The sequence below is a fragment of the Delphinus delphis genome, chromosome 11 (assembly GCF_949987515.2).
Source record: "Delphinus delphis chromosome 11, mDelDel1.2, whole genome shotgun sequence".
Lineage (NCBI taxonomy): Eukaryota > Metazoa > Chordata > Mammalia > Artiodactyla > Delphinidae > Delphinus > Delphinus delphis.
Window position 1 is genome coordinate 88,444,194 of NC_082693.1, and position 12,185 is coordinate 88,456,378.

Genomic DNA, 12,185 nt, shown 5'->3' on the forward strand with positions numbered 1-12,185 from the left:
AGCGTATTTTATGAGAAGTCCCGAGGGACCCACCCTGGCTTACATTTCTGGCCACATCGTCTCTTGCTGTTCTCCCCATCAGGGCTCTGGCCACCTGCCTCTCCAGAATGGCTCTCTCTCTCTACCTGGAACATCGTCCCCTCTCCTGGCAAACTCCAGCTCAGCCTCAGGCCTCCATTTAGATCTAACCTCTTCAGGACATCTTTTCCTATACTGCCTCCCCCCAAGATGAGGCTGAAAACCCTGGGAGAGGACACACCCATCACAGTACCTAAGGAGTCTGCGTCTTTGCTCAACTGTCATGCCTGTTGGTCTAAACCTCTGGGATTCACAGATCCTATCTGTGTGGTTCACAGATAGGGGGGCCCCTAAGGCGCCTCGTAAACGGTTACTCACTAAACGAATGGATACTATGGATGGAGAAGAAAGAATCCGGAAAGTCCCACTATCTTTTCACTCTAGACGGAAGTCGCTTTGCTTCTCTGGTCTGTTCTCACGTGTGCAGTAAAAAAAACACTGGACAAGATCAGTTATTCTCAACTCAGGGTCTCTGGACTCCCATAGGGCCTGTGAAGAAAGGAATGGGGTTTCAGGGGCAATCTGCAATATTTCAAAATGCGTGAGGGGAACCACATACCTTCTGGTGAGGAGGTGGCTAAAGGCCAACTCAAACTTCAGGTGACTGTGTAGTAAGGAAATGTTAATTAATGGGCAATATCAGTTACCTCACATTGGGAAAGGTCATGATTAGCAGTTACTGACGTCTTTGATCAATAAAACATAGGAAGACGACATAAAACGCAGTCTGTTCACGTGTAATGTTTTTCAAATCACGAGGCCCACGAGACAAAATTATATAGTCTTTGGATGGGGGAGCAGAGACCACAGACTTTTAAGATGGGGCCAGTTCACCTTCAACTAGCTGGAAGGAAGTCTCTGCGGGTGCTCCCGCAGTAGAGCCCCAGAAGGTGGGCTGTGGTCCAACAGCGAAGCCTCTCTCTTGCTGGGGGAGGGCAGCCCTCACCCCTACCGTCTGTTCCCTTGAAAGCCCCGCCCGACACACCCAGAGCCTGTCATCATGCTGCAAGCTGCAGAGGTTTCACAATTCACAGGAATCAGGGGCTGAAAGTGCTGTCTGGCCACACGGGGGCACCCTCACTCCACACACTGGTATCCCAAGGCCCAGCTGGAGCTGGAAGACAGCTCCATTCCTGGCGTCCCTGCAGGGTCAGGAGTTAGGGTTCACAGAGCTCCCTACCACAGCCAATGCTTTTTGGGAAGACACCTCTCATCCTCCCTGACTGAGGGTTATGTTGACTCGGGGTCACTCACCTGTTGTTGTTGTTGTTTTTAAACATCTTTATTGGAGTATAATTGCTTTACAATGGTGTGTTAGTTTCTGCTTTATAACAAAGTGAATCAGCTGTACGTATACATATATCCCCATATCCCCTCCCTCTTGTGTCTCCCTCACACCCTCCCTAACCCACCCCTCTAGGTGGTCACAAAACACCGAGCTGATCTCCCTGTGCTATGCGGCTGCTTCCCACTAGCTATCTATTTTACATTTGGTAGTGGATATATGTCCATGCTACTCTCTCACTTCGTCCCAGCTTACCCTTGCGCCTCCCCGTGTCCTCAAGTCCATTCTCTAACGTCTGCGTCTTCATTCCTGTCCTGCCCCTAGGTTCATAAGAATCGTTTTTGTTTTTGTTTTTTTAGATTCCATATATATGCGTTAGCATACGGTATTTGTTTTTCTCTTTCTGACTTACTTTGTATGATGGACTCTAGGTCCATCCACCTCACCACAAATAACTCAATTTTGTTTCTTTTTAGGGCTAATATTCCATTGTGTGTATGTGCCACATCTTCTTTATCCATTCATCTGTCAGTGGACACTTAGTTTGCTTCCGTGTCCTGGCTACTGTAAATACGGCTGCGAGGAACATTGTGGTGCCTGACTCTTTGCATTACGGTTTTCTCATCACCTGTTGTTCTTAATAAAGACAGTCTGGAAGGGACTCCACCTGCTCAGAGGGGAGAGATTGATGCTATGGCATCCCAAGATAACCCTGGACGGAAACCTGACTCAGACAGTGGACAGAGAACAGTCTGCCTTCCCTTGACCTAGAGAGCAGGGCAGGGGGGGAGCTCGTACCACATCCATGCTCTGGCTTCAGTACCAAAGGTTTGAAGACTCTTGTGGGAGCTCTTTGGAGAGTGAGACAGACAGAGACAGGTGCGCGCGCGCGCACACACACACACACACACACACACACACACAAACACACACACAGGGAACGGGGGGAGGGCAAGAGATCAGGAGAGAGAGAATTCAGACCCTGCTCTGTTTGGGACAGTCACAGACCCCAGAGCAGCCAGACAAGTATGAAGCAGGGCAGGCTGCAGACCTGGGGTCCCACAGATACTGGTTCAAATCCCGGAGCCGCCTAGGTGCACCTGAGCAGGTTACTTTGCTTCTCTGAGCCTCACCGTTCACCACAATAAAAGGGAGGGGGTAACCATGCCTGCCTTTTGGGCTTGAAGCGTGGCTCCAGCAGGACAATTAATATGCAAACCACCCCTCATGGTACCTGGATCAGGAAGGTACTCACTTGGCAGCAGAGATAACTCATGTTGACAAACGACAGTGCTAAAGGATTAAAACGAATTTTGACCATTTACATCTTGTGACTTTGGTTTGCTCACGTGGGGACTTCTGGCCTACGTGAATTCCATAGTCCCTTCCAGTTCAGATGGTTTGTTATTCCATAATAAATGCAACAAGCTGAGAGCTCTCCCCGGCTGCTGGATGCCTGCCTGCCCCCCCCCCCCCATGGGGAGAGCTGGATGCAGTCACAGAGAGTCAGGCCGGCTGACCCCAGCTCCCACGTTAGTGTGAGCTCCCCATCTCGCTCCCAGTCTCCCGCTGGGAACATAAAGAATGATAATAGTACCCGTGGCAGGGACTCCGCAAGGGGGGGAAATGAAATCCCACTTGCCATGCGTTCAGAACAGTGCCTGACACTTAGCGAGCGCTTCACTAAACGTTCGCCGTCACCACCGCTTTGATTTGTTTTCCAGAAAAGGCAGTGATCTTTCTAGAATGTTTAGATGAAGGCTGTCTGATCCAAAATTGCAGGAGGAATGATATGTTTTCATAAAAGCTATAGGAAGAGCATTAGACTGGGAGGCAGGAGATGCTTCCTGGACCAAGCTCTGCCATGAACATTTCATGAGGCCACCTGGGGTTCTAGTCTGACCATCGTAAAAATACAGACACCTGACAGCCTAACCGCCCCTCCAAACCCGGCAGTCAGGGGCCACTTATCTATGGGTGGACTTGGGCAGGTGCTCTCCCCTCTGGGTCTTGGCTGACCCATTGACAGAGGGAACACTGGACTAGACGACGATCCTAAGGGGGGTTTTGGCCCCAGCACTGCCCGCGCCTGAGCCCCATGGGTTCTCACCTGAGGTACTCATAGAGTCCGTACATGGGCAGGAAGTCGATGTCGGACAGGAACATGTAGGGCGTGCCCACGTGCTTCATGGCCACGTTGCGCAGCAGGTTCACGGGGTAGAACTGGCCCTCCTTGTACACGATGTGGTAGGCCACGTTGTGGCGGCCCATGAGCACCTCCGAGCCCTGTGCGTAGCGGAGGAACTGCTGGGCCTCAGCGTCCGACAGGTAGAGGGCCAGGCTGATGGGCCCCTCCCAGTGCTTGCAGATGGCCTCGAGCATCTGGAGCCTGCAAGAGACGGGACACCTGACCCATCCGCGCATGCGCGGGCCTCATCTGCATCTACAGGTGTCATCTGCGTATCCGCGCGCATCGTCCTGTCCGCTAGCCTGGGGCTGGGGAACTCCATCTCCATCCACAGTTGGTCAGTCAGCTCCAAATCCAAACCCCTGCTCTAAATGTTAATCACTGTGTGATGGAGGCCAATAACCAAACCTCAGTTCCTTTATCTGTAAAATGGGCACAATACCACTCACCTTTTTGTGTCTAGCGTTCGAATGCTTCCACCCAGAGGGGTGATATGGAGAGAGTCACATCCCACTATACTAAGCTTTTTCTTTTCAGACTCCTCTTTTCAACAGTGGGTGGGAAAAAATACAGTTAATGATGTAAAGATCCCTTTCCAGCTTAAAACTCCTACACCTTTCCTTCTCCCTCAGCAAAGGTGTACAGCAGCCCTCCCACTCTCCTGAAGCAGGGACCAGCCATAGGAGATTTAGCCAAACTGAGTTACAAGGAGCATTAAAACAACCAGTAAAAACAAGAGTAATAATAACCACAATCACTGACTCATTACTATGCACCAGACACTTCCCAGAATTCTCCCCCACGCCCTGTGCCCCATCTGTCATTTCCCCCATTTTCCTGATGAAGGAATTGAGGCTCTAGATGTCCAGTCAGCTTTGGTTCTTGGACTTGCACCAAATGTGTGTGGCTAGGTTTCTGGATAGGACTTTGAAGACAGTGAGAAGATAATACTCTTGGGTGTCTGGCAAAGGCAAGGAAAAAAAAACATATGAATGTTGGGGACAAAAGTGAGCCTGGATGACGCGTCTTCATTTTTCAGAGCGCTTATTGCTCCAGGGCACCAGGCAATTTTGCAAGGCTACCCGAGAGGCGCTGAGCCAGAGAGAGTGAGGGTGGTGGGGTGGGAACAGAGCCCAGAGAAAAAAACGAAAGATGCTCCCAACCAAGAGGGTTCTGCAAAAATGTCTGAGGAGAAATCTATAAAAATGTCCCCTCCCCCCACCACCCAGAAGCATTAGAAGTGACTGGTACATAAAATCTATGGTTAAGAAACAGCAAAAGCCTATTTCAATTTTCCCTACCCAGCAAGAGGTACATAATCAAGTAGGCTCCTGGTCAGAATGGCCACTTTATTCGGACAATTACCAGGAAATAGATTCCATGCATTTCCATGCTTCTAAACAAAAGAAAATGGTCACACCTATCTTGTGTCAATGGCTTTCCTGATGGACTTTCAGTTTCCTCTCAGTTAATTCTGTGAATTGGTATTTCCTGGATTTGCTTCCTCTTTCACTAAGGAGGATTAAGATATTCATCAGGGTACAATGCCCTCCATTTCTCCTACTTTATAGCACTTTGTTAATCAAACTGACCCCAGCCAGTTTTGAAAGAGGCACTACATTCTCCACAATGCTTGATTTCACTGAAATTTGTGTTCCGCCTCTGCTACAAGGGCCCTGGTTTCTGCTGGGCTCTTGAGAATCTGGGAGTTTGAATTATCCCACCTGCACCTCAGTTGCATTGTCTGCAAAATGGGAGGACTCTGCACTTGGATGGGAGCGATGTTTGTACCAATCCTTGAAGATTTGGGGAGTACAGGGCAAGGGTAATTTCTACTATGTGGACGTCAGCATTAAAGGGAGTGGATGCGGGAGGCATGTCTGACCGAGTGTGAAGAGAGACCAGCTTCTGCTGTGGATTCTCCCACTGACCTGGTTTTGGACTCTGTGTCCGAGTTTTCCGAGCAGGGAGCAAGCCCTGCCTGGTCCAGCCTCATCTTCCCACCTCTGACAAGTTTAGAGTGAAAACAGAGACACAAAATACTTAGGGTTCTCAGGAGAAAGGGGCTGCCGATGTGACAAACATCATATCCATGCAGACTCTACAGGAAATGGTGCCAGATGTTCCAAAGAAACTCACTGAGTGGAAACACATCATGGCGCCATCGCTTCTGTCTCTCTGCCACTAGCTCCAGTCTCTCTTTTCCCTTAAAACCAAGCTCTCTGCCAGGACCCGAACAACAGTCAAACAGACAAACTGAGCGAGGTTCATCGTAATGATGATGATACATCAAGTGTGATCACGATACAATAAGTCTCTACCATGTATCTGTTGCTCACAGCGTGCCAACACATTTTGGCTGTTGTCCAAAATGTAAATGTCAGTTTGTAACGTTTACAGTAATGCTATAAACATAGTGGAGATTCTCAATCACTGTTTTACAGGTGAGGAAGCTCCAGGAGGTGAAATGACTTCTTTCAAGTCACACAGCTACAAAGTGGAGGGGCTGGATTCGCACCCAGGTCTGACCCCAGTGCCAGGGATCCAGACCACTGCTCAACACGAACTGGCTTTTGGCTGAGAAAGATGTCCCCAGATATCTTCCCATCCCCTGTTTCCCCAAACAGGAATGTGTTCCGACCTTGGTGTCAGCTTCCCTCTAGTCCTTCCTCCTTCTCCTTGGTCTCTCTTGGAGTCCACGATCCCCCAGTCTCTCCATCCTTCTCCTGGTTGTTTCTCTCCACACCTATTCCCTAAGGTCTGTCCCTGTGCAGTTCCTGTTGAGTTCCGTGCCGAGTCTTTCTTTGGTGTCTTAACGTAGGAAGACAAAGCCTCTGGCACAGCAAGGACCTGGGCCCACGGAGAGTGTTTCAAGAGACAAAGATTAATTCAAAAAATGGGTAATTCCTACCCGTTTGGAAAGAATCTTTGAGATTTTTAGTCTGATTATAACATTGTTATGATGAAAGGCCTCAGCCTCAGAGAGGAGCACGACCTGCTGAAGAGGACACCGTGTACGAGAAGAAGGGCTGACGCGAGGACCCCCTGTCCCGTGCTCTCTCCCCTCCCCCACAGAGCCCGCCATCGCTTCATGCCGGGAGGAGGACGGCAAAGGCTCAGGAACGGCCAGAGATATTGTCTGCAAGACCTAGAAAGAAGCAGGGCTTCCCCCAGGGAGTCCTACTGAGACAGGAAGCCCCAGACAGTCTGTGTAGGTGAAAGGGAGCAGGCAGGGAGATGGCTGATTTGAAACCTAAAAGACTGGGGTTGGAAGGAATTCTAGAATGTCAGTTGGCCAAGCAGCCTGGGCAGGTGGCCACTCAGCCTCTGCTGGAATGGGGAACCCACTCCCTACAAGGCAGACAACTCCAATCTGGTACACAGCGCAAGGCAGGCTGCAGGGTACAGAGGGCAACTGTGGGTTCTGGGCTCAGGCAGAACTGGGTTTGAACTCTGACCTGTGTCAGTATCTCTGGGCAAGTGACGATAGTTCTTTGGGCTTCCACTTCCACATATGCCTAGAGGGGATAATAATACCTTTGTCGACGACAGAATGGCTACAAATTCCTCTCCCGCTATCCATCTACACCTTTTGGTAATACCCTCTGCCACGCTGATTCTGGGCTGGCCATGGGACATGCTTTGGGCCATGGGGCATTGGCAACATGACACAGGCAGGGGCGCTGAAAAGGGCTTGTGTGGTGGGGCTTGCCCGGAGCTGCTCTCGGAACCTCGCGAGCGCCGCCGTGTGAACAGCCTGCTTACTCATGACTCTCAAGTGTCTGTCACAGGGCTGGCCGTGCAGCAGCACTCGTACATGACAGCTGTGATTTCCTCCTCACGTTCAGCTCCTCCCTTTGGAACACGTGGTCCTCCAGCAACTATCCTGTGAGTATGTGCAACGTGCAGGCATTGTCCCCAGAAGGAACGAGAAAGACAAGGTTCCTGCACTTCTCGAGAGAAGAAGTAAACAAACCAAGGGAAGTTCAGAGTGAACTGAGTGTCAGAGGGGCAGCAGAACAGGAAACAGGATAAAGGGGGACGGTGAGGGCAGGCCTGCAGGAGAGGTCGGTGTGAGCCCCGGATAATGAGAAGGACTGGCCTTGAGAAAGCCTGGGTGGAAAGCTTTCCACGAAGAGGGAAGAGCCCTTGGGATACAGAGCTTAGCACGCTCAAGAAAGAAGAAACAGGACCAGTGTGGATGGCACACAGGCAAGTGCGGGGCAGAAGGAGAGGCTTTGGGGGCTGGGCAGGTGCCGGGTCATACGGGGCCTTCAAGGTCACGGTGGACAGCTCTAATACTGTTCTCAAGGCACTGAGAAAGCATGATGTGACCAGATTAAGAGCGCCCTGGCTGTTGCATGGGGAAAGGAGTAACTTGCACTCTCTAGAACGATGCTTTCCCAGCTTCAGCTGGCTCAGGATCACCTGGGAGGCTTATTACAACCCAGATCCCTGGGACCCACTGTAGAGATTCCTGTTCGGCAGGCCTGGGATGGGGTCCGTGCATCTGTGTTCTAACAAACTCCCAGAAGATGCTGTGCTGCCGGCGGAGGGATGGGACCTACAGGATGGGACCCCAGCTCACGTTCCCTTTCCCCTGCTTGCAGAAAACAGAGAGAAGGCCCGTCAGCCACACGATTCCCTGGAACTGTAGCTGGTACTTCAAGGACTTCATCCAAGGAGCAGGAAACCGAGCAAGCGTCTCCCGGCCAGGTGGCCAGGATGCTGCGATCAGGATGCCTCCTAGCCAGCCCGCTTTGTCCTTTCAACCATTCTCGTCCGCTGCTGGGATGGGAGGGAAGCTTCCTGAGCGAGCGCCTGTGTGAGGAGCAGCCCTCCCAGATCCACAGCTGCAGCAGGCAACGTTCATTCTTTCTGAACGGAATTCTACAGGGAGCTGGGCACGGGAGCCTGCACGCTGCCTCCCCTAATTCGTTGTGGCACTCACGTAGGGCCTACTTCTGACTCAAAGGTTTACAAACACACCCGAAATGTTTCTTCAATTAAAAATCAATCCAGCAGGCACCAGTCAGCCTGCAGCATCATAATTGGATATGTGGGATGGCGGCGTGGAAGGAGGAATTTCTGCCGCCTTCATCCACCTGTGCGGCTGCTTTAGAATTTTTGATTATGTCCCGCTAAGTGTCTCTTGCTAGGGTGTGGAATTCCTTGGGTTCTCTGAGGTATTGTCTGGATGGCACTACTTGTCACAGCGTGTCAGGGGATCGCACGCCTGCCATGCTGGGGGATGTGTGTGCTCTGAAGGGAAGGCGTCTGAGGTTAGTGTTTGCAGCAGATGTGAGAGGTGCCGGGGCTTTCTTTTAAGCCGGCTGGGAGGGGAGGTCCTGCCGGGTTTCCTGCAGCCCAGGCTGGATGCTTCGGGCTGGCCACAGAAAGAGGGGCTCTGTCCTGCCTGTATTCTTTTGTTAATAACAAGCGTATACATAAGGATGGATTTGAGTTGTTAATAATTAAAAATGTTTGTCTTCTAATTGTTTGTAAATTCCGGGTAGCAAATGTCATAGCCAGCATAAAGGTGAAAAACATTAAGGAACGTGTGCTAACATTCGTGGCCCACGTGCTAATCACTGGGCACTTTGCAGCGTCTCACTTTATAAAACGCAGACAGCAATCTGTGAACCTGACGATATTACTGCCACTTCACAGGTAAGTAGAGTGAGGCTCAAACAGCCTGAATAACTTGCCCAAATTCACACGGTTAGGAAGTGGTACAACTCGACTTCGAACCCAAGTCTTCCTCTCTTTTTTTCCCCCCTACATCACGTTCTCTCTCCTAAATACCTACCATGTGCAGATGCTGTGGTCAGAGAACACAGACCTAGCAAGTACTGACTGAATGTAAATATGTCCCAGGGCTTTCCCAGAGATTCTCACATCTTCACCTGAGTTTGCAGGTGACCACTGGCTACTGATCTTGATGAAGAATATCTTGGTGACAAGCTGAATGTACGAATAGCAGTCGTGAACGTGACCAAGGAAAACCAGGATGCTCTGATGGGAACCTGGGGTCACCTGGAACTCACTCACCTGGCCAGATCATAGTATCTGGACTTCAGGTGCCTCGTCTGAGGCGACTGAGATACATTTATGCCGCCTGGAGAACAGAAGACCCATCTAGACCATCATGCAGCATGAATATTAAGGATTAGGTTTTGTTTTCATTTTAAATGGCACAGAGGAGAAGGAAAAATAAACGTGAAGAGCGGCAGTTATGGCGGGTGACTTGCTGTTGTGCTTGGCGGGGAAGGGTGTGTACGCCCAGGCTGATAAGGAAGGGGAGGGGTGACTTGGGACACTGGTCTAGGCCAGTCCCTCATGGAGCCTCACTGGGAGCCTGGCAGGTTTGAGCTGGAAGGGCCGCCCACCTCTCCCGGTTTCCCCAAGCCCTGCCTACCTGGCCGAGATCTTTTGCTCTCCTCACCCTCACCCTGAGCACAAGCACCTAAGCTCTAACCGTGTGTGCCCCAGAGGGCCTGGCATCCTCTCCATCCTGTGGATATGCTGCACGCTCTACCTGGGGGCTGGCAGGGGGCTCCTCTCCCTACGAGCCTTCTACTGTCAGTCCACTCAGCCTCCCTCGGGGACATGCGCTCTCTTCCTTTCTCTGCCCCAGCCAGGAGGCGGGCTCCTCCTGGAGCATCCCTCTGTGGTCAGAACCTGTTCCCTGCCTGTGCCCGCCAGACTTCTAAGCTGGCCCCAAGACTCCTGCCCCTGCCCTGGTGTATCACCCTGTAGCACCCCTCCCTTGAGTGCGAGCGGAACCTGGTAATACGATGGGATATTACTCCTGTGACTAACAGACTGGAGAGATTCTCCTGCTGGCTTTGAAGAAGTAAGCTGCTATGCTCAGAGGGCCACACGGCTAAGACCTGAGGGTGGCCCCCAGGAGCTCAGAAGGACCCCACCTAACAGCCAGCAAGGAAACGGGGACCTCGGTCCTGGAGCTGAATCCTGCCAAAGCCTGAATGAGCTTAGAAGTGCACTCTGACTCCGAGACGAGACTGCAGCCCAGCCAACACCTGGATTTCAGGCCTCGGACCGCAAGCAGAGAACCTGCTAACACATCCAGACTCCTGACCCAGACACTGTCAAAGTAAAAAAAAAAAAAAAAATGTGTTTCTAAAGCTGCCAAGTCCGTGGTGATTTACTGCACAATAGAAAACGAATACATGGTCTGAACTCTGAATACACTACATATTCCTTGAAGGCAGAAACAGGGTTACGTAGCCCCAGCCCCACAAGAGGCTGGCACGTGATTCTAATAGATGCTTACATAGTATCTTGAGAAAAGTGAGGCCACGGGAAGGAAAGACCTCTCCTGAGATGACACAGCAGGGCAAGGACCCAGCTGGAGCCAGAAGCTCTGTGCTTGTCCTCCTTACCCCGTTTGGTCTTTGTTACCTGTTACGGTCAGCAAATTCTCTGAGTTTCTGTACAGGTGTCCCGGAGGCTGTGCATCTCCAGGAAACCACTAGCCATGAAGCCATTTAATTCTGTGAGCCGTCATTTGCTAATAAGCAGAGGGACTCACAGAGCAAAAAGGAACCTGCTTCCACAGCCGCTCTCAGCACGCATCATTCCCGGCTGCCTCCGGAGGCAAGGTCGCCCTCACTCTCCCGAACTCCCAGACTGCTTCCTGTCCGTGAGCCTTTTCGTGTCCCAGTGCTGTTCCTTTGTTTGTTCACTCATTCTTCAATCACTCATGACTAATCACAAGTGACATTTATTGAACACTTACTAAGTGCCACGTCCTGTCCTCAGCACTTTACAGGCGTTAACTCATTTAATCCTAACACGACCCCATGGAATCTCATCCACAGGCTGGACAGGCATCTCCAAAGTGGCTCAAAGACAGAATGAGACCATCAAACTCCCTTCCTAATTGTGGGAGTCGAGGGGGAATGACATGAAGGAAACTAGGGCAAGGGCAGCCACTGTGGACATCAGTAAATCAAAGAGGAAGCTGGTTAGCCGAGGTGCGCACAAGGCACATAGGACGGCCAGGTACAGAAAAACTGCAGAGCCCTGAAAGGCTTTGAATCCATTCGCCTCCTGGCAGCCAGAGAGATGTTTTCAAAAATATAAATTACAGCATAAAACTCTGTGAAATTTCTACAATAGGTTCTCAACCACGTTTAGAGTAAAATCCAAATATTTCATGAGTTTCTAATGTTTATAAACTTAACCTCATGCAACTTTCCCCTCAAGCCCCCTCTCAAGTGATGCTTCAGTCACACTGGTCTTCTATCAGGTGTCTGAATACACGAGGCCCTTCCTACTGCAGGGCCTTTGCACTTGCTCTTTTGTCTGCCTGGAAAACTTTTCTCAGCAACTCACCTACCTAACTCCTTTTCTCCTCCTCAAGTCTCTGCAGAAATGTCCTCTCCTTAGAAAGACCTCTCCTGACCATGCCACCGAAAGAAGGTCTCTCCCTTGACACTGATAATATGTATTTCATCCTTCAAAGCACTCACCACAATTATAATCATTCGACTTAATTATTGACTGTTTTTATACCGCTAGTCCCATTTTCTCAATGCTGGCTGCACATGGCAAACTCAAAACAATTCAAGGTCTCCACCCCACAAAGATTCTTACTTAACTGGTTTG

At 50.7% G+C, this 12,185-nt stretch overlaps 1 protein-coding gene across 1 annotated transcript in view; it reads right to left on the reverse strand.

The window, feature by feature from the left end:
* LARGE1 (LARGE xylosyl- and glucuronyltransferase 1) overlaps nt 1-12,185 on the reverse strand; it is a 583,936-nt gene that overhangs the window by 32,926 nt on the left and 538,825 nt on the right. The window contains exon 12 of the mRNA XM_060025562.1: nt 3,474-3,752. Within this exon, the coding sequence (XP_059881545.1) occupies nt 3,474-3,752 (279 nt within the window). The remainder of the gene's footprint in view (nt 1-3,473; nt 3,753-12,185) is intronic.